General features: G+C 40.8%; 1 protein-coding gene across 3 annotated transcripts in view; it reads left to right on the forward strand.

Annotated features, from left to right (window-relative positions):
• The first annotated feature begins 8,572 nt into the window (after window positions 1–8,572).
• The window catches only part of MTF2 (metal response element binding transcription factor 2), an 80,246-nt gene continuing 64,984 nt past the window's right edge, over window positions 8,573–23,834 (forward strand). For 2 of the 3 annotated variants that reach the window (XM_080655659.1, XM_080655661.1), the window contains exon 1: window positions 8,573–8,891. In XM_080655659.1, coding sequence (XP_080511785.1) covers window positions 8,887–8,891 — 5 coding nt within the window. In that variant the 5' untranslated portion in view covers window positions 8,573–8,886. The remainder of the gene's footprint in view (window positions 8,892–23,834) is intronic. The other variant, XM_080655660.1, reaches the window with a different exon arrangement.

The raw sequence follows: 23,834 nt of genomic DNA on the forward strand, positions 1-23,834 counted from the left end.
TAGTGTAGATATGTTAATGGAGGCTAATAGTAGTAGAAATGGATGGATTAATTTGAGTGGGAAGAAGATTATTGGTTCTATAGGTTTTGAAGGCATCATCATAAGGTTAACAGTTAAAGGCTGTTGGGAACTCATCCAAAGAATTAAGTTGCCAGTTAAGACATAGTTGAGAGAGTCAAGTCAGCTGATCAGAAGGGCATGATTCAGGGTAGACCAAGGGCAAATAGGTCAGAAGAGAGACACAAGGATTGGGTTTATTGATCAGAATTTCAGAAAAGGCAGTCCAGTACCCTGGAGAGCTCCCCCACGAGCCCATGTTTTGAGAGCCTGGAAGCTTTCATTATGTCCCTACCTGATAACATCTAAATTTTCTAATGGGTTACTGGACCAGACACCTATATCACTGCACTGAGTGAGTTTTAAATAACCTTTTAAATATCACAAGATAGAAAAATTAGGAAACAGAGAGGAACACAAAGAAGAAAAAAATCTTACCACATAGAGATAACAGTTAACTACATTCATTAACTGGTGAAACAAGATCCATAAATGGACCCTATTTACTTATTCCTATCTTCCTTTGTCAGCAGTCCTTCGAATACTCCAGTTTAATGAGCAAATTTTGTGAAATTAAATTGTAATACTTAAGATTATGTAATTTAACATATTCTGCTTCAGTTATAATTACTATTTATGCCAAGCCTTTCTGCTGACATGGGAGAGTCAGGAAAGAGCACTAGTAAAGCAAACTGGATTGGGGTACGAAGGCTTCTTGGTTAGATGTATAGTTTCCACTTGATATCAGCCCTCTCCTTTCTTGAGCTCCAGGTGCAATTTCAGCTGCCTACTGGACACACTCATTTTAATATTCCATGGGCACCTTAAACTCAACTTGTTCAGAACTTATTTTATTAGATTTTCACTCAAATTGTTCTACATCTTTTTTCTATCTTGGTTAATTTCAACACAAGCCACCTCTAATCTTTGTTAAAATGAAGCAGGGAAGAAAGAAAGGAAAGAGGGAAGAAGAAACAAAGAAACACGGGTGTCATTTCTCATCTCAGTAAAGCCATGAACCTCAAAGATTATCCTTAAATCAATTCACTCTTTCACCTATCTCTTCCAATGACTGCTAAGTTTTGTTGATATCTCCTTCGAACTGTCTCTGGAGTCTCTTCTCTTTGTTCAGGCTTTCACCATCAGCCACCTGGACAGGTGCAGTGGCCTCTTTCTTTGCAGCTTTTCCCCTCTTGAATTTAATTTCCACACCACCACGAGATATATTTCTAAAGGATGGATTCATTTTAAAGCCTCTGATGGTTCTTCTAGTTCTACATGGGATCGTGGTTAAAGAGTAATATCCAGAGTCAAACAAAATTGAATTAAAATATACACTTACTGTTGTGTGACTGGACAATTTGCTTATCCTCTCTTTACCTCAGTCATTCTGTAACATAGAAATAATTTCTTCTACATAAGGTGTTGGGAAGACTAAAGAAAATAACATATGTAAAATACTTTTCACACGGCTTAGAAGAGGGCAAACATTCAATGAATGTTATTGTGATGATGATGATGGTGGTGGTGGTGGTGGTGGAAGTTCAAACCTCACCTCATGTTAGTGGATTCAAAGTATTTTGGCAGTCCAGAATAGCAACCCTTTCTTTGGGAAAACACTTTCCCTCCAACTCCAATTATGTGTTTCTTGTGGTGGCAGTTAATAAAAGACTCCATTTCTTTGACTACAGGATTGAGCATTGATCACCTGAGGATACTTCCATTGATTTTTAGAGAGAGGGGAGAGAGGGGAGGAAAAAAAAGAGAGAGGGAGGGAGGGAGAGAGAGAGACAGAGAAATGTCAATGTGAGAGAGAAACATTGATCAGTTGTCTCCTGTACTTGCCTCCAAAGGTTGTGATCAAACCCACAACCTTTTGATGTACTGGATGACACTTCAACCAACCAAGCCACCCAGCCAGGGCACATTGACCCAATTTTTGTTGAACATAATATCTCCTCTTCTTGCTTGTAACATCTGGTCCAGGTTGGGTATGTGACCCAAGCATAGCCCATCAGAATATTTTCTTTTGATTTATTTATTTATTTAGGCTAGAACTCTAAAGGTGGTGAGTGGAGATGAGGGAAGAAAGTAGAGGAGAAAAATTCCCCTTTTTTAAAAAAATATATTTTATTGATTTTTTACAGAGAGGAAGGGAGAGGGATAGAGAGTTAGAAATATCAATGAGAGAGGCCCTAACCGGTTTGGCTCAGTGGATAGAGCGTCGGCTTGCGGACTGAGAGGTCCCAGGTTCGATTCCGGTCAAGGGCATGTACCTTGGTTGCGGGCACATCCCCAGTAGGAGGTGTGCAGGAGGCAGCTGATCGATGTTTCTCTCTCATCGATGTTTCTCTCTATCCCTCTTCCTTCCTCTCTGTAAAATCAATAAAATATATATATTTAAAAAAAAAAAGAAATATCAATGAGAGAGAAATATCAATCAGCTGCCTCCTGCACACCCCCTACTGGGGATGTGCCTGCAACCAAGGTATATGCCCTTGACCGGAATCAAACGGTTAGGGCAAAAAATTCCCTTTTCTTAACTACTGGTTCCTATAGTAAAATATAACTTTGCTGAAATGCTTCCCACTAAATAGAGAAGGCCAGATTCAGAAGGAGGGACTGAAAACACCATTCAGAGAGAGCAGAAACAAAACAGAGAGAGAGAAAGAGAGAGAGAAATATGGAGGATCCTGATATCTTTCTAATCCCTGTTTCCAGGCAACACCAAAGTAAGGGTTTCTGCCCTTCCAAGGCTTGTTTAGGTTGCAATCATGACCCTAGTAATAAAAATAGTCTTGACCGATACCACTTCTCATAGGAGTCCTCTCACCATAAGACACAGTCATTTTTCTGTGCTTGTTTTTTCCTTCACCCTAGGTTCTGCTAAATGTTTTTCTCATTCCTAGGATAGCTCATACCCTTTTACACCTCTATACATTTGCATTGTATCTTAGTTAGTTGTTAAAGTCACTGTGTCCAGACTCTAAGCCCTCCAATCCACTTTGTAGATATATTGCTTATTAATGCTTGTATCTGTGCTGAGTAGTGTATACCACAATTCTTCACATATAGAACATACTAGAGGCCCGATGCACAAAATTTGTGCAAGAGTAGGCCTTCCTTCCCCCAGCTGCCCGCACCAGCTTCCCTCTGGCATCTGGAACCCTGGCTGGCTTCCCTCCGGCCGCCCACAGGAACCAGGGACCAGGGCTGGCTTCCCTCTGGCCCCAGCTTTGTCCAGAAGAATGTTCGGTCTAATTAGCATATTACCCTTTTATTATTATAGATGGTCTCTCCACTGACAAAGCTTAACATTCTGCCAGTTGGCGAAGGAAAAAATTTAAAGGGCCCATATTTATTTTCAAAAAGCAAGTAATGAAGTGTAGATTTGGAAGTGATAGGCAATAAATTGATAATGGGCACACTATATTTTAAGAGGTATTATATGAAGTCCAAATTTACTATATATACTTTTTACAACAAATAACTGGGTTTAAAAGCAGGTTCATGCTATATATGGGTGTTTAAGCTTTGGATAAAAAGGAAAGGAATTTTAACAAATCTTTTTGATTTATTATGGAAACTTTTTTTTTTATATATATATATATTTTTATTGATTTTTTACAGAAAGGAAGGGAGAGGGATAGAGAGCTAGAAACATCGATGAGCGAGAAACATCGATCAGCTGCCTCTTGCACACCTCCTACTGGGGATGTGCCCGCAACCAAGTTACGTGCCCTTGACCGGAATCGAACCTGGGACCCTTCAGTCCGCAGGCTGACGCTCTATCCACTGAGCCAAACCGGTTTTGGCACTTTTTTTTTTTTTTTTTAATGTTTCAGATCTATTTCCCTTTTCAGACCAGTGAAAGCAAACTCTGTAAGGACTCAGAATGTCTTTCTTTGATTTCTCTGACTTGTCTGATTATTTGCATTTCTATCTCTGCACAACGAACATTAAAGGTCTTCTTGTACTTTTGCACAAGAGTTATCCTATATAATAAAAGCCTAATATGCAAATTGTCCTCTCGACCAAGAATTTGACTGCTCACTATGATGTGCGCTGACCACCAGGGGGTGGCGGGGAACATGGTGGGCGTCAGCGTCACAGTGCTGGCAGCGGGCGGCAGTGGAGGCACTGCCGGCCCTGATGGGCCCTGACAAGAGTGGGACTGTGATTAGATGGTGGAGCAGGTGAGCCAGTGATGCTAGGCCAAGGCAGGTGTGAGTGGGGCCCGATCACCCTGCTGATCGCCTCGCAGATGGCGACCAACAGTGGTGGTGGGAGGGTGGGACTGCTGAAGGGCTCCCAGGTACTAAGGGAGCTGGGCGGGGGCTGATGACTCAGGCAGAGGGGACCACACGGGGGCCCAGGGGCCCAGGTGCTGCCCAGGTGCTGCCCAGAGATCAGCTGGGACCTGCCCTTCCATGCCAGATGCTTGTGCTTCCATTGCCAGCCAGGCCTAGGGACCGCACCTGTGCATGAATTTCGTGCACCAGGCCTCTAGTAGCTAATAATTGAGAGCTTGTAGGATTATAAATATATTTTATCACTGAAATATGTGACTTTTCAATGATAAAGTTTGAGAATTACCTAATGTTTTTCTTAATCCTCACCTGAGGATACATTCACTGATTTTATTTTTATTTTTTATTTTTATTGCTTTCAGAGAGGAAGGGAGATAGAGAGATAGAAACATCAAAGATGAGAGAGAATCATTGATTGGCTGCCTCCTACATGCCCCCTACTGGAGGGGATCGAGCCCGCAACCTGGGCATATGCCCTTGGCCGGAATCGAACCTGGGACCTTTTAGTCCGCAGGCTGATGCTCTATCTACTGAGCCAAACCGGCTAGGGCACATTCACTGATTTTAGAGAGGAAGGGAGAGAGAGAAATGTTGATCAGTTGCCTCCTATATGCACCCCTACTGAGGATCAAACCCAAAACCTAGGTATGCACCCTGACCAGGAATTAAACCTTTTTGTACGGGACGACTCTCCAACCAACTGAGGCACCTGGCCAGGGTAAGAATTACCTAATGTTTTGAAAGTTCTGCTCAAATTTTCATATTTGTCATTTTTGCTTCTGATTATGGAAGAGAATTCAATGCTATTTCTGAGTTCTGTTATATATTAACATATCTAGATTATATTAGTCAGAGCAGACTAAAATATGCTGGGTGGCAGATAACTCCAAATTGCAGTGGCTTAACACATCAAAATTTATTTCTCCAATTGAATATCCACATGCAAAAAAGATGAATACCTCACAGTATACCCCAAACCCCACAATATACTCCAAAATGGATCATATACTTAAAGAGTTAAACCTATAAAAATTTTAGAAGAAAACATAATAGAAAATCTCTGTGATCTTGAGTCAAGCCAAGAGTTCTTAGATATATCAAAAGCGTATGGCATTGCACTAGCTGGTTTGGCTCAGTGGATAGAGTGTCAGCCCACAGATTGAAGGGTCCTGGGTTTGATTCCAGTCAAGGGCATGTCCTCAATTGCAGGCTTGGTCAGGGTGTGTGTGGGAGGCAACCAATACATGTGTCTCTCTCACATCGGTGTTTCTCTCTGTCTCTCCCCCTCCCTTCCATTCTCTCTAAAAATAAGGAAAAGTATCCTCGGGTGAGGATTAACAACAAATTAAAAAACATTTTTTAAAGCATTATCGCATTAAAAAAATAAATTTGATTTCATCAAAATTTTAAAAACTTTGTGCTTCAAAAGATACTATTAAGAAAATGAAAAGATAAGCTATAGACTGGGAGAAAATATTTGCAAATCATGTATTTGATAAAGGACTTGTATTCAGGATATACAAAGAGCTCATAACTTGATAATATGACAAACAGCCCAGTTAAAAAATGGGTAAAGGATTTTAATATATGCTTTACCAAAGAAGATCTAAGAAGAGCTAATAAGCACATGAAAACATGCTCAACATCATTAGCCATTAGGGAAATATATATTGAAAACACAATGAAAAAACCACCTCCCTCCCATTAAAGTGAGTAAAATAAAAAATACAGACAATAACAAATATGTATTGGTCAGGATGTGGAGTAATAAGAACACTTACACATTGCTTGAATTTTGGAAAAGTGTTCAGCAGTATCCTAAAAAGTTAATCATAAACTTACCATGCAATGAAGCAATTCCACTTCCAGGAATCTACCCAAGCAAAATAAAAACAAATATCTACACAAAGACTTGTACACAAATGTTCATAGAAGCATTATTTATAATAGCCCCACAATTGGAAACAATGCAAATATGCATCAATTGGTGAACAGCTAAACAAAATATGGTACATTCATACAATAGAGTACTACTCAGCAATATAAAGAACTGACACATGGCGCATCATGGATGAACCGCAAAAACACTGTTTGGGTGAAAGAAGCCAAACCAAAAGACTACATATTATATGAGTCCATTTATATGAAATGCCCAGAAAACGCGAATCTATTGAAACAGCAGATTGCCTGGGGTTGGGAGTGGGAACAGGATTGACTAAAAATGGGCATACTATTTTTGGGGTTGTGGAAATGTTCTAAAACTGGATTGTGGTGATGGTTGCACAACTCTAATCTCTGCTTATTGTCACTTAGGGACTCACAGTGACAGATGTTTTACATCAACACTTGCTTCCACGGTCACCACAGCAGCGGGGAGGGGACTGTGCCTCTGCCTCTTAAAAATTTTCCTAGGAAGTGGTATCACTTACCCTCCCGTTTTATTGGTAAAAGCAAGTTACATGGCCATGCCTAACTTCAAGGGTGCAAGGGAGTGCTATTTTACTACGTGTCGGGAAGACAGAACAAGCATAATTTTTGTGAACTCTAATGACTCTCACAGATAAATAGTAAGAATAAAGGGCACAGTTGACTCTGACTGGAGTGATTTTCTTTGCACTTCTGAGAGACTTGATATTTGTTCCTTCTTCAAGGCTTAATCCTTTGCATGTTGCTTAGTTAAAAAATGTATAAAACCACAGTAACAGGTATTCTTTGTATATTACTGTGACTCCCTTAGTGCCTTTGATCCCCCTGAACACCTGGTTTCCTTAAATTAAATGATGGCACTTTTGCAGTCATATGTTTACACAAAAAAAAACAAGCTTTTAAAAAAAATAGGGATCAGTGACTTCTCTAATGTTTAAGGGATTAGAATACTTCTGTGTGGCTAATAGAAATTATAGGAAGGCAGATTGTACATCTATATAAGGGAGAATTTTCTAAAGATTAAAGACCGCCTCTGAGGTATTGAACCAATGAAGATGTTGAAAGGGAGGCTTGATGACCACTTGAGAGAAACATGGAGAACTTCCACGGAATGTTCTCCCAAACTGATGTTCTATCATTAGGCTTAGTTGCACAGCAAATATACCTATTTGTGTAACATTTTTATTTTTGGACTGCATCTACTTTAAGTTAAAACTCTCCTCAACCAAAAGTGTGAAGGGCATTGAAGCCGAATTTATGAAAAATTGTTATAATAGAATTCAGAGAAAGTGAAACTTGAAAAGCAGCAAATAGGCTGAGGATCTAGTAAGAAGACAGACTTAACATCTAATTAGGACTATTAGTCAGGAGAAGCAAAAGAGTGGAAGGGTATGACTAAAATATGTTAAATATTTAATGGTGTCGATAAAATGAATGTTTGTTTGCTAAATCCTGAGATCAGAGGCTGAGGGAATCCCTTTTGAAATATGAGCAAACTAAGTTCAGGCCACAAGAGGTATTTTTGCAGAGAGAGAGAGAGAAAAAAAAAGCATGGTATTAATTATCCCTGTGATGTAATATGAGACAAAAGCATAAATCAATTTACAAAATATTTTGACAAATTTATAAACAAAGGGACCACGCGTGGCTGCTAGGAGGAGCTGGGTTGTATCTAAGTTAGAGGGAGAGACAAGCGTGCACTTTGTCACTTGGGACCCCGGTCCGCAGCAGTACATTGGCAGGTCTGCCCTTGTATGAAAAAGTTTGTATTCCTAAAATAAACCACTTTGCACGGGATTATTCTCAGATTTCATCACAATTAGGAACGATTGCAAGGCAGATAAACAGAAAAACCTTTCATCGTCAGTGGGGAAAAGTCCAAAAATCTTCTATATAAGCAGCTCCCGATTAGAAGGAATTTGGGGCTGGTCAATCATCGCCGAATAAATTTAATTGTGACATCCTGGGTCTTCCGCCGGCTTCAGAGTGAAGACAGAAGAAACGTAAAGTTTTCTCCACGGAAAGGAAATCGGCCCGGCAAGGTGCAGCGAGCAATGTCCCATTTCTCAGGAGAAGAATGTGTATACGGGACACGACGCTTTCCTCTACCGGAGACGCCACGGAAACACCGCCAGCGGCCGGGAGCGCAGCGCTCACTATTGTGTTAACACCGGCGGCGGAATGACTTAGGCCACCGCAACATTAAAGAGTCCTTCTTTGTTCAGCGTCGGTTGGAGACGCAGGGCGCGGTGTCCTTCCGCGCTCGCCGTGCAGTCCCCGCCTCCGCGCGGCCCTGCCGGGCTGCCATTCGGCCCCAGAGTCGCTCCGCGCTCCCACAATGCACCGGTAGTCCGCGGGAAACCAAAATGGCGAAGGGCTGTAGCGAAGTGGGCTGTGTTTAAGGCCGGTGTGAGAACGCTCGCTCTTACCCCCATCGCTCGTCCTCAGGACCTTGGTTTGTGCGTGTGTATGTGCGGGGTGCCCGTTGGGGAGGGTGCCCAGTAAGTGCTCGGACTCGCAGGGGAAGCGCCCACGGGGACGTGATTGGTTGTTTTTTCCTGTATGAAGCGGTTGGCACCACTGAAGTGACCGAATGAGGTGAGAGACCTTGGCCTGGGGAACCAGGCTCTTCCGGAGGAGATTGGTGGCGAGGGGGAGGGAGAGAAGAAAGGAAGCAAGTATAAAAGGGAAAGATGGAGGATCGAGGTGGGGGTGGCGGCTGCAGTCTGTGTATGTGGGTGCTTTGCATTCATGTATAGGATGAAAAGAATGGATGGGAAGGAGTAGTCAATTGGCGTTGGAGAACATAGAGACTATGGGAGGGAGCTGGGCGTTAGGGAAGTCGGGTGGAGGAACTAGATGAAACGTTGAGACGGGGAAACAGTGTTTGGAGGGGCAGGAAGGAACCTGGGGGCAGCAGACGGTTGGAGGGGCAGGATGAACCTGGTGATGAAGGGAGGGGAACTGGGGGAGGAGTCGTTAGGAAATACGGACTGAGGGAGATGTGGGGTGCTAAGTGGAGGGGCTGCCTGGGACGGGAGGGTGGTGGGATTGCATGGAATTGGAGTAAGGGGGTACAATAGAAGGGCAGGATGGATACGAGGATAAGGGGAACACTAAGTGGAGCCTGGGAACAAACCCTGAAAGCTTTGAAGGGAAGAAGTGCAAGTGTGAGATGGGGAAGAGGTACCTTACACTTGGAGCACACCAACAATCTGAGACAGTTGTTCTGTGTAATTGAATCTACCTCAGATTCCTGCTCGGATGCAGATTGGTATTACTGATTCATTTTTACAACTGAGGGTAATTATGGTTTGAGAGATTTTGACTAATTTGCCAAGATTTCTTAACATATTTTGGTAGTGCCAGAACTCTTAACTCTGTGTTTTACAATCTGGCATCCTTGGTTGCTAGAATTTTTGTTTGGAAGCAACTAGAGGGAACAGATGGATTTATCGGGGTGATTTGACGAACAGTGAGGGTTCGTGAACAATGGAAAAAAGGATATGGAATGTTATTCTATTCTTCAAAGCATTTAACTTTAGTTAAAGGTAGAACCTATTTACTAATTTAGATGTGAAAACCTAGGTAGGTCTATGTATAACGTAAGAAAGTATGTGAGGTCAGTGCATAACTAGAAATATGTAAATATGCCTGATTTAATTTGTCTCCAGATGCTCCGGCAGTAGTAACTTTCTCCTTCAGATTGATTCCATGTGACCCTCCTGTATACCTTGCCTACAGGCTGGTTTCAATTTCCATGTTTTCATTCTCTCTCTAGAATTCCTTTTTTGGCAGTGGATTACAAAGACAGTGAATTTAAAAGTATTTAATGTGGCCAAAGCAAATACTTAAATCCTTAAGTGACCTTTTTAAAGGTTTGAAATGCTTTAATTGGAGCCATTTTGACTTAAAGTTTTAGGTGCCCAGTAGTTTTGGCAAGGAAAGAGTTGATCTTAAATTTCTTAACATAGAGCATCCTATTGTTGATATTTAGAATGTTATTCACACTGCAAGCATTTGCAGTGATAGCTTGAGAGGGGATACAAGGCAAACTTTTTTGTTGTTTTTAGGTTCCTTAATTTAAAAAAAAATGTATAATTCACATTTTCAATGTGCTCACCTTCAGTTTCTTTTAAGGTACTAAAAATATTCTAAAATATTTGAATTTAGAGTGCACCTGTTTCCTGATATTGCATATCATGTTAATGGACATTAACGGAAATCTATACCTATTAGGATGTAAGCACACACAATTTTAGAACTGAAAGTGCAGAAATGAACTTTTTTTTCTGATGAAACAAAATATATTTAATACTCCTTTTAAGTGTGCCTGTTGCCTCAGAGCTCAGTTTGGAAAGGGATTTTATTCTGTATATTTGCTATGGGTGCTTTGATGTCATGGTTTATAAATATACCTTTTTATTAGATCCTTGACTGAAAGGATAATTTGTTCAATTTATATTTCATCATAATCTTTACATCTGACTTTAGGAAACTGGCAGTATAGTGATAATCTATTTTAACGTATGGGAAATTTGCCTCTTAGGAGTTGCCATTGCCATCTGTAGCTTGGTGGTTCTGAAAGTAAAATTTGCTGTTTTAGTTAGTCTAAACTTCCACAAATGCTATTCCTTGTTTGATATTTTTATGCTTTGTTTCTACTGTTTTCCAGGATTTATTTATTGATACAGTATAACAACCCCAAATTGGAATGTGGAAGTTTCCCTGTGTGTGTTTTTATGTATTAGGAGTACTCTCCAATACAACTTTCTGCACTGAATGATCTTTATTTGCTCTACCTATTATGGTTGCCAATAGCCACTTGTGGATGTTGAACACTAGAAACTGAATTTATAATTTAGTTTAATTAATTATTAGGTGAGGCTGAGAACTTTATTTATTTGTTTACTTATTTATTTTAATCCTCATCTGAGGTCATGGTTAGAGAGAGAGACAGAGAGAAACATCAATGTGAGAGAGAAACATCTATTGGTTGCCTTCGGTGCATGCCCTGACCAGGGATTGAACCCTCAACCTAGGCATGTGCCCCAACTGGGAATCAAACCTGCAACCCTTTGGAGCACAGGACAGCACTCCAACCAACTGAGCCACTCGGCCAGGGCTGAGAACCGAATTTATAATTTAATTAAAACTAAAATTTGAGTCCGACCAGTGTGGCTCAGTAGTTGAGTGTTGACCAATGAACGAGGAGGTCACAGTTCAATTCCCAGTCAGGGCACATGCTTGGTTTGTGGGCTCAATCCCCAGGAGTGGTTGTGCAGGAGACAGTCGATCAATGATTCTCATCATTGATGCTGCTCTCTCTCTCTCTCTCCCCCTCTCTGAAAATCATTAAAAATATATTTAAAAACAAAACTAAAATGATTCTCATCATTGATGCTGCTCTCTCTCTCTCTCTCTCCCCCTCTCTGAAAATCATTAAAAATATATTTAAAAACAAAACTAATAAGTAGCTAGTGGCTGCTGTATTGGACACCACAATATTAAGTGTTATTGCACCCATTGATTAGGAATTAGCACATCCATTAACCATGGAAACCATCTTTTATCTAAGGAGGTTGAAATTCTCTTTGTACATTTTTTTTTAAAATATATATTTTATTGATTTTTTACAGAGAGGAAGGAAGAGGGATAGAGAGTTAGAAACATCGATGAGAGAGAAACATCGATCAGCTGCCTCCTGCACACCTCCTACTGGGGATGTGCCCGCAGCCAAGTTACGTGCCCTTGACCGGAATCGAACCTGGGACCTTTCAGTCCGCAGGCCGACGCTCTATCCACTGAGCCAAACCGGTTTTGGCTCTTTGTACATTTTTAAGATAAAGTCTTTTTCATTTTTGCTACACATCATATCTTCTGTCATATATCTGTTTTCATAAAACATTACAAAAGAATAATGAAGATAGCAACTTCTCTGGTCTTTTTAAGAGATCTAAGATTCTGTTTCTTTTGTTGAAAAACAGTGAAAATGGATGTTAGGAAAGTTTATATTTAAAAATTTTACTTTGTTATTTTGACACATAAGTTAACAACTTTTTGAAAATTTCAAACATATACAAAGAAAACGCAAATAGTATAACAACCTTTTTTTGTGCCCAGGCTTATTTCATCAATACCTCTACTCATTCCTCCATTTTACTCCATGTTTTCTATTTTAAAGTTTTTCTAAGGTAAAATTTACACATATTGAAATGCACAAATCTTTTTTTAAAACATATTTTGATTTCAGAGAGGAAGGAAGAGGGAAAGAGAGATAGAAACATCATTGATGAGAGAGAATCATTGATTGGCTGCCTCCTGCACACACCCCACTGGGGATTGAGCCCGCAACCTGGGTAAGTTCTCCAACTAAAATCGAACCTGGAATCAAACTGTGACCTCCTGGTTCATATGTCGACGCTCAACCACTGAGCCATGCCAGTCGGGCGAAATGCACAAATCCTAACTGTACACTTTTAAAATAATAGCTTTAGTTAGATGTATTAGCACATACCATGTTTATATGTACACTAAAGGTCCAGTGCACGGATTCGTGCACCAGTGGGGTCCCTCGGCCTGGCCTGCGCCCTCTTGCAATCCGGGACCCCTCAGGGAATGTCAGGCTGTTGTTTCCAGCCTGATCCCCGCAGGCTGCTGGTAGGGCTGCCACGGAGGTGGGAGAGGCTCACGCCGCTGCAGTGGTACTCGCCAGCCGTGAGCCCGGCTTCTGGCACCCAACGATCAGTTGAGCAGTGGTGCTCCTGCTGTGGGAGCACACTGACCACCAGAGGGCAGCTCCTGCGTTGAGCATCTTTCCCCTGGTTGTCAGTGTGAGTCATAACTACCAGCCAGTCATCTGGTCGCTTAGGCTTTTATATATATAGATAATTCATATGTATATTACATTTTAAGCTACAATTGAGTGAAATTTTTTTTAATGTATTCACAGAGTTGTGCAACCATCACCATTATCTAACTTCAGAACATTTTCATTACTCTAAAATTAAAATCTGTATCTACAGTCATTCTTTATTCGCCCCTTCCCCAATACTTATGGCAACCACTAATCTATTTTCTGTGTAATAAATTATTTTCTGTGTTTATATTTTGCCTATTCTGAACATTTCATATAAGTGGATAATATAATTTTTGGCCTTTTGTGACTGGCTTTTTTCACTTAGCATAGTGTTTTAAGGTACATCCATGTTGTAGCATGTGTTTATACTTCATTCCTGTTTATGACCAAAATATATTTCATACTGCATTTTGTTTATTCATTAGTTGATTGCCATTTGGTTTGTTTTTACTTTTTGGCTATAATAAATAATGCTATGAACATTTGTGTACAGGGTTTATGTGAACATGTGTTTCCATTTCTCTTGGGTACATTTCTAAGTGGAATAGCTGGGTCAGATAATACCTCTGTGTTTAACATTTTGAGGAATTGCCAAACAGTTGAGAGAGAGAGAGAGAGAGAGAGAGAGAGAGAGAGGGGAACATCGATGTGAGAGACCCATGCATAGATTGGCCTGTACCCACCCAGTCCAGCGGAATGAACTGACAATCCAGATATGTGTACTTGACTGGAATTGAACCTGAGACGCTCTAACCATAGTATGCCAGACAGGGCTTTTAAATTTTTTTAAAAAGAAATTTAAACTTTATTTTTCAATTACAGTTTACATTTAATATTATTTTGTATTAGTTTCAGGTGTACAGCATAGTGGTTAGAGAGTCATATACTTTGCAAGGTGTTCCCCCTGATATTTCCAGTACCCACTTGGTCCCATACATAGTTATCATAATATTATTGACCTAAGTTGCACTTCACTTCCCTGTGACTCCTTTGTAACTACCTGTTTGTACTTAATCCCTTTACCTCTTTCACCCAGTCCCCCAAGTCCCTTTCCCTCTGGCAACCACCAGTCTGTTCTTGTGTCTGAGTTTGTTTCAATTTTGTTTGTTCATTTATTTTGTTCTTTAGATTCCACGTGCAAGTCGGATAATACAGTATTTGTGTTTCTCTGACTGACTTATTTCACTTAGCATAATACCCTCTAGATTCATTCATGCTGTCACAAATGGTGATTTCATTCTTTTTTTATGGCCGAATAACATTCTGTTGTATGTATGTATCACAGATTTTTTTCATCCACTCATCTGTTGATGGACACTTGGGTTGCTTCCCAAGTATCCCGACTTTGAACAACTGGTGGTTGACATTTAGAGAAGCTGAGAACTCAAGAAGAGGAGCAGGTTTGGAATGGAAGATTATGAGCTCACTTTTGGACCTGAGGAATTTGAGTTGGTTGTGGAAAATCCAAACTGAGATGTTCAGTAATAATTAGATATAAAGGGAAGACATTTGTGAAGCTATAAATTTAGAAGCTAATAGCTGATAGATGCAATAGAAACTATAGAGTGAATAGATTCATACACTGAGAGTAAGTGGAGTGAGAAAAGGTCTGAGAATAATCCTTGTAGAACAGAAAATTTTCAAGGACAGGCAGAAAAAGCACTACAAAAGATACCGAGAAGAAATCAGAGAGCTAGAAGGAAAAGCAGAAGGGTGTGTCCTAATGGAAGCCAATGGAAGAATGTTGAGAGGAAGGAGTGATCAGCCACCACAATGCTGCTGAGAGTGCAGGTCAGACTGAAGTTCATTGTATTTAGCAGTAAGGAAGTCATTTGTGACCTGCTGAGAGCAGTTTTAAACTTATGAGTTCTTATTAAAACACTAGAGGCACAGTGCACGAAATTTGTGCACTTGGGCGGAGGGGAGGGTCTCCCACAGCTAGGCCTGTGCCCTATTGCAGTCCAGGAGCCCTTGGGAGATGTCTGAATGACAGCTTAGGCCCGCTCCCCGCGAGAAGTGGGCCTAAGCCAGCAGCTGGACATCCTTAGCGCTGCTGTGGAGGCGAGAGAGACTCCTGCCACCACCGCTGCACTCTCCAGCTGTGAGCCCAGCTTCTGGCTGAGCGGTGCTCCCCCTGTGGGAGCACACTGACCAGCAGGGGGCAGCTCCTGCATTGAGTGTCTGCCCCCAGGTGGTCAGTGCACGTCATAGTGACCAGTCATTCGCCATTCAGTTGATTTGCATATTAGCCTTTTATTATATAGGACTAGAGGCCTGACGCATGAAATTCGTGCAAGAGTAGGCCTTCCTTCCCCTGGCTGCTGGCAATGGCTTCCCTCTGGCACCCAGGACCTGGGCTTCCCTCGGCCGCCGGCAGGCACCTGGGACCCGGGCTTCCCCCTCCAACAGCCTGCAGGCACCTGGGACCCGGGCTTCCCTCACAGCCCTGGCTTTGTTTGGAAGGTTATCTGGAAAGACAGCCTGTCTAATTAGCATATTATGCTTTTATTATTATAGATAACTATGAACTATATAGAGGAAAGACTAATAATAGACATGATTTTCATACTTAACAAATATTTTAGTAGTTTCAATCACCTTTATTTAAAATTGATGATTAATAAAGTAGGTCTAAAGGAACTTTGTAGTGTGGGAACCTTGTGGACTACTAGATGTTTTATAAAATTGCATTTAGGTGTTGTGAGATAGAGAATTCTCCTTTCAGGGATGTGTTTAAGCAGAGGCTAGATGAGCATCTTATTTAGGGATATTATAAGAAGCCATTTTTCCACATTAGCTAGGAAGTAAGTGACCTTCCAGGTACTTTCTAAAGCTAAAATAAGATTTAGGTTATAATGAAAACAATGGGCACTTTTTCCATTAAGTTAATGATGAGAATTGTGAAGGGGATAGAATCTTCCCAAAGTTGTTTCTCCTGAGTGTCCTTTTTTTCCATTTTTCTCTAGATTTCAGTTCTTTTCCATTTTTGACAGTTGTTTAAATCCATCACTTAGATTTTTCTTTCCCCCAAACAGGCTGAAGATATATGTTGTCATCTCAGTGTTATTGATGCTCATTAGAGAGGAATAAATAAAAGTGGTTATTTGCAAAGATCTAAGAAATTAAGAACATTTTTATAGTATTTCTAGTGCAGTGATTCGTAAACTTTTTGGTTTCAGGACCAGATTACACTCTTAATTATTGACTACCACAAGAAGTTTTATGTGGATTATCTCTATCAATATTTACTGCATTAGAATTTAAAATAGAAACTTAAAATAGAAAAAGTACATATGTGTATATACCATAAGTCTTCAGAGTGAAATCATCACATGTTTAGCCTCAATATGCCACTCTACACTTTTGGGAGGATGAGAGTGAAAAAGGTAAATAATGTCTTAGTATTATTTTGAAACTAGCTATGACCTTGTAGGTCTCTAGGAACCATACCTCAAGACCTGCTAATCTAGTCCACTGTTTCTATGGGGAGTTATGGTTATTTCATGCATTGCAGCATAGTTAAAATTCCTGGCTTCTTTTTAAGCATTTTTTTTTGGGGGGGGGGCTTCTTCATAGAACAAATTTGAGACTCTCAGACATAAACTGCTTCTACTTGCTATCTTCAAGTCTACCAATTTAAGTATTAATGCACTCTTCCTTACATCAGAAGAAATGTACTTTCTCTGATTCAAGGCTAGTCTTTTCCTTATATTTAAGAATCTATTTCTTTGACTTGTGTTTTCAGTTACCTTTTGATACTTTCCTTTCATATCAGAAATGTGGTCAAGACTTTTCCTATTTAAAAACACAGCAATAGCCATTTATTTATCTTACCTTATATCATCTAGATGTTTGTAGATGAGCTCCTTGAAAAAACTTTCAACTCCTTCAGCTCCCATTTAAAGTATTACTAATACAAACATTTTTCTATTCATACAATCATAGAAAATTTAAATTAAAAAACTTCGTAACACCCAGACAACATGGATGGGCTTTGAGGACATTATGATTAAGAGAAGTAAGTCAGACAAAGAAAGACATATACTGTATGATTTTATTTTCATGTGGAATCAAAAACAACAACAACCAAGAAAAACCTGAGCTCAGACGCAGAAAATAGATTGCTGATTGCCAGAGTAGGGGGAGTGGTGACAGTGCTGACAAAATGGTTAAAGCGGGTCAAAAAGTACAAACTTCAGTTATAAAATAGTCATGTAGATGTAATGTATAGCATGGTGACTATCCTATTAATAAAAGCCTGTGTGATCATGACGCCCTCACGCTGTGGCACCCTCACGCGATAACGAGCAATCACCGAGGCTGCGTGCACAGCAGGTGCACACGGGTAGGCGGAGGCTTGACACTGAGGCTTGTGCGGCGAGGCTGGGGGTTCCGCGGCTCCGGCCTACCTCTTTGGGGCAATCCATCAAGGAGCTCTGGATGGGTGGGTGGGGCCTACCTCTTTGGGGTGACCGATTGCAGGGCTCCTGCACTGTGAGAGGGCACAGGCCAGGCTGGGGGACACCCCCCACTCCAGTGCACGAATTTTGTGCACTGGACCTCTAGTAGTTAATGCTGTGTTTTTTTTTTTTAAGAATTTTTTAAAATATATTTTATTGATATTTTACAGAGAGGAAGGGAGAGGGATAGAGAGTTAGAAACATCGATGAGAGAGAAACATCGATCAGCTGCCTCCTGCACACCTCCTACTGGAGATGTGCCTGCAACCAAGGTACATGCCCTTGACCGGAATCGAACCCGGGACCCTTCAGTTCCGCAGGCCGACGCTCTATCCACTGAGTCAAACCGGTTTTGGCTAATGCTGTTTTACATAGTTAAAAGTTGCTAATAGTAAATCTTAAAAGTTCTCATCAGAAGAAATAAATTTGTAGCTGGTGATAGAGGTTAAGAAAGACTTATTAGTCCTGGCCTGTGTTGCTAAGTGGTTAGATTGTTGGCCCATTCTCAGAAGGGTCAAGGGTTAGATTCCCGGTCAAGGGCATATACCTGGGTTGCAGGTTCCATCATGCCCTGGTTAGGGCTTGTCCAGGATGCAACCAATTGATGTGCCTCTACACTGATCTTTCTCTTTCTCTCTCTCCCCGCCCTCACTCCCACTTTTAATATTCCTGGATTTATGGTGATGTTTATGTAATACTAGAGGCCCGGTGCACGAAATTTGTGCACGGGTGCGGTCCCTAGCCCTGGCCAGCGATCGAAGCACGAGCTTCTGGTGTGGAAGGGCAGGTCCCAGCTGACCTCTGGGCCCCTGGGTCCCTGTGCTCCCCACTCCACCTGAGTCACCGTGCCCAATCCCCATGTGGAGATGTGATGTGCACTCCCGGCCCGTGGCGTCCGGCTCCTGCTTGATTCCTGTGTCTGTCTCTTTCAGAAGGAAAGATAAAATAATCTTGTTGAAATGTGCTAGGACCAAGCATAGGGATATTTTGTGATTTATTAGAATGTAAACATAGAGCAGAGTTAAACTCTGGTTTATAGGATAAATGCTCTTATTTTCCTTCAAGTAAGGTACTGATTATATTGTACACTTCTATGTATCTATATACTTACTATAGGCCTGGTGCACAAAATTTGTGCAGTGGCGGGGAGGTCCCTCAGCCTGGCCTGCACCCTCTCGCAGTCTGGGATGGGGAGCGGGCCTAAGCCGGCAGTCGGACATCCCTGTTGCAGTCCAGGACCCCTTGCTGCTTACCGCTCACCTGCTCACTGCTTCTTACAGTTTGACTCGCTGTTTGTTCCTTAGTGCTACTGTGGAAGCGGGAGAGGCTCCTGCTACCACCACTGTGCTCACCAGCCGTGAGCCTGGCTTCTGGCTGAGCGGCGCTCTCCCTGTGGGAGTGCACTGACCACCAGGGTGCAGCTCCTGCGTTGTCTGGCCCCTGGTGGTGAGTGCACATCATAGTGTCTAATCGTTCTGGTTGTTCCGCCGTAATGGTTGCTTAGGCTTTTATTATATAGATATTAGAGGCCCGGTGCACAAAATTCATACACTCGGAGGCGGGGGCTGGTCCCTCAGCCCTGCCTGTGCCCTCTCGCAGTCTAGGAGCCCCTAAGGTTCTGCTGTGCTAAGGTTCCCGCCACCACCACTGCACTCACCAGCCGTGAGCCTGGCTTCTGGCTGAGTGGTGCTCCCCTGTGGGAGTGCACTGACCACTGGGGGGCAGCTCCTGCATTGAGCATCTGCCCCCCCCCCCCGCCCCGGTGGTCAGTGCACATCATAGCAACCAGTTGTTCTGCCGTTTGGTCGATTTGCATATTAGCCTTTTATTACATAGGATACAATTATAGACTCATTATGTAGTACCCCTGAAGCTAATGTAATGTAATATGTCATTTGTAGTTCAATTAAAATATATTAAATAGCAAAAATAAATAAAAAGATGCTATAGAAATTTATTTTTGGAAATATGTTTTTAAATTAAAAATAAGGCATCTTACAGAGCAGTATGCAAAGTTGACATTTTTATAAATGAAAATATACACATGGATCAAAAAATTTTTTTCTCCTCTGAATTATCTCTGTGTTGAGAGCCTTTTTTGTTTGTTTGTTATTAATCCTCACCTGAGGATATTTTTCTTCCGGGGTCAGCTGCTGGTCATACTAATGATGTTAGACATAGAGGAGGCCTCCAGTTCTTGAGATGCTATGGATGAATGGTGGCATCTCAGAAACGTGGGGAAATAGATTTAAAAATAGTTCCTTCCTGCCCTGGCTGGTGTAGTTCAGTGGATAGAGCCTGAGCCTGTGATTCCTGGTCAAGGACACTGGTTGGGATGCAGGAGGCAACCAATCCATGTGTCTCTCTAACATAGATGTTTCTCTCTCTTCTACGTCCCTCCCTCCCTTCCACTCCCTCTAAAAGTCAATGGGAAAAAGATCCTTGGGTGAGGATTAACAACAAAAATAAAAATAAATGAAAATAGTTCCTTCCCCATCCTCAAAAAAGGAGGGAAGGGAGCCCTGGCCAGGTAGCTGAGCTGGTTAGATTTTCATCCTGATATGCCAAGGTTGTGGGTTCCATCCCTGGTCAGGGCACATACAAAAATCAACCAACAATATACAAATAAGTGGAACAACAAATTGATGTTCCTTTCCCTCTCTCTGTCCCGCATTCCTCTTTTTCCTTTCCTCCTTTCTCTCTCTCTCTTAAAAAAAAAAAAAAAAAAAAAAAAAAAAAAAGAGGAGGAGGGAAAGAGAGGAAATGAAAGATGAACTAATGCTGTGGTAAATTACTGTTATTAATGGGAATTTTCAGGATCATTGGGCCATGGTGGAAAAAAAGATTGAAAAATATTTGTTTATAAGATAAGCTTCAGACAAAGCCCTTTATGGTCTGTTTCTTGACAACCTCATCTCATAGGAATAATGAGAAATAATGAATTATCATGATTGGAGTATTAGGTAGTGGGAATGAGGATTGTTTGAGAGGTTAGTTTGTGAAAACATTTTATATTTTGAAGGGTTTTAGACTTTTTTCTTTTGTTGTCAAATGTGTTTCCTAAACTACACTGTTTTTTTGCCATATCTGAGTATCATCTCTATTATTTACTTACTGTTTCTGTATATTAACTTGGAATTAACTCATTTAGCTTTATTCTAAGAAACAACCATCAATTTAGGATTCAATATATTTTTAGTACACGTTAAAGTAATTGCCTAAAATGAAAAATGTTTTTTCCAAGGTACTTATTAACAACTGTATAAGAAACACTATTTCATCAAATAAAGATGCCATCACTTGCAAGATGTAACATTATTTGATGTATCACTAAGAAAGAAAAAACCCTACTAATTAAGCTGGGATACATGCTTATCATGTAGAATTTTCATTTTATACTGATTGAAAGACAGTTTTTATCTATCATTCTTGTACAAATATAAAAAGAAGAGATGAAGTACATTGGGTTAAGGTATTCCAAGAACTTCTTTCTATTAAAAGTGCTTTTTTTTGAATCACTTAAAAAAAAATAGAACAGCTTTAATGAGATATTTCATATGCCATTATAATTCACCCTTTTAACGTATACAATTCAGTGGGTTAAAAAATTTTTTTTTAAATTCATTTCAGAGAGGAAGAGAGGGAGAGATAGAAACATCAATGATGAGAGAGAATCATTGATTGGCTGCCTCTTGCATGCCCATATGGGATCGAGCTCACAACCTGAGCATGTGCCCTGCCCCAAAATCGAACCATGACCTCCTGATTCATAGATCAACACTCAACCACTGAGCCACACCAGCCGGGCCAATTCAGTGTATTTTTTTTTTTTTAAATATATTTTATTGATATTTTACAGAGAGGAAGGGAGAGGGATAGAGAGCTAGAAACATCGATGAGAGAGAAACATCGATCAGCTGCCTCCTGCACACCTCCCACTGGGGATGTGCCCGCAACCAATGTACGTGCCCTTGACCGGAATCGAACCCGGGACCCTTGAGTCCGCAGGCCGACGCTCTATCCACTGAGCCAAACCGGTTTTGGCCAATTCAGTGTATTTTTTAAGAAAAATCATAGAGTGTGTGATCATCACTACTATCTAGTTTTAGAACATTTTATTACCCCAAAAAGAAACCCCATACCAATTACCATTCATTTCCCATTCCTCCCTCCTCCTCCTCTAGTTCCTGACAATCACTAATCTACTTATGTTTTTATATTTTGCCTATCCTGGGCATTTCATATAAATAGAATTATATAATTTGTGGTCTTTTGTGTTTGGCTTCATTCATATCCATGATGTAGCATGTATATGAACTTCATTCCTTTTTATGCCCAAAATATATTTGGTAAAGATATCCTACATTTTGTTTATTTACTCATCAGTTGATGAACAGTTGTTTCCACTTTTTGGCTATTATAAATAATGCTGCTATGAACATTCATGTACAGGGTTTGTGTGGGCATGTGTTTCCATTTCTCTTGGGTACATATCTTAGTGGAATTGCTATGTGTCATATGATACCTCTGTGTTTAACGTTTTGAGGAACTGTCAGTTTTCCAAAGAGCTTGTACCAGCAAATGAGAGGATTCTAATTCCTCTACATCCTTGCCAGTACTGTGTCTGTCTTTTTTGTTACAATCATCCTAGTGGGTGTGCTGTGGTAATCTCATTGTGGTTTTGATTTGCATTACCCTGATGGCTAATGATGTTGAGCATCTTTTCCTTGTAGTCATTAGTCTTTTGTATGCCTTCTTTGGTGAATTGCCTATTTATGTCCTTTGCCTGTTTAAAAAATTGGATTATTTATCTTGTGTTGAATTGTAAACATTCTTTATATATTTTGGATACAAATCCCTTATCATATGTATGATTTGCAGTTATTTTCTCCCATTCTGTGGGTTGGGTTTTCACTTGGTGGTGTCTTTTGAAGCACAAAAGTTTTTAATTTTGATGAAGTTCAGTTTATCCCTTTTTCTTATTTTGCTTGTGCTTTTGATAAATCTAAGGAAAGCATTGCTTTAAACAGTGTCACAAAGATTTACTCCTATGATTTTAAAAAAATTAAATAGTTTTAGCTCTTACCTTTAGCCTGTGATCCATTTTGAGTTAATTTTTGCATATGGTGTGAAGAAGGTGTCCAGCTTCTTTTACATGTGAATAACATTTTCCCAGAACCATTTGTTAAAAAGACTTTTTAAAATTTTATCTTTATTGTTGAAAATATCACATATGTTCCCCTATTTCCCCCTCATTGGTCCCCCCTCCTCGCTACTCCCTTTCCCTCCCCAGGTCTTCACCCCACTATTGTTGTGTCCATGGATTGTTCAGAACCTGTATCATAATCCTGTCCTATATAATAAAAGCCTAATATGCTAAGTGTCCAGTCATCCGTTCAATCAATCAAAGCGTAATATGCTAATGATATGCTAAGGATGCTCAACCACTCGCTATGACATGCACTGACCACCAGGGGGCAGACACTTTGACCGGAAGGTTAGCTTGCTGCTGTGGTACGGCCAATCAGGACTGAGTGAGATGGGCTGGACACGCCCTGGACCCCTCCTGCAATCCCTCCCTGACTGGCCAACCTCCTGCATCCCTCCCTGGCCCCAATCGTGCACTCGGGGTGGGGTGGGGGGGATCCCCCGGCCTAGCCTGTGCCCTCTTGCAGTCTGGGAGCTCTTGGGGGATGTCCGACTGATGGCTTAGGCCTGCTCCCACAGGGACTCCACTGGTGCACAAATTAGTGCACTGGACCTCTAGTATGCATATAAGTTCTTTGTTTGATCTCGCCTTCACCCTCTCCCCCCCCCCCCCCCCCCCCATTGCCTCTAAAGATCCTCAGTCTGTTGCATGCTTCCATGTGTTTGGAATTATTTTGTCAATTTATTTGGTTTATTAGATTCCAGGTATAAGTGAGATTATGTGATATTTGTCTTTCTCTAACTTCTTTCACTTAGCATAATACTCTTCAGGTTCCTCCATGCTGTCTCAAAGGGTAAGAGATTCTTCTTTTTTACTGCTGCATAGTATTCCATTGTGTAAATGTAAGAGACTCTTCTTTCTGACTGAGTTGTTTTGATAATCTCCAAAGATCAATTGACCATAAGTGTAAGGGTTTGATTCTGGATTCTCAATTTAATTTCAACAATTTTTGTGTCCTTAATGTCTATATCATAACATCTTGATTACTGTTGCTTTGTATAAAATTTTGAAAT

This window comes from Plecotus auritus, assembly GCF_963455305.1.
Source record: "Plecotus auritus genome assembly, chromosome: 2".
NCBI lineage: Eukaryota > Metazoa > Chordata > Mammalia > Chiroptera > Vespertilionidae > Plecotus > Plecotus auritus.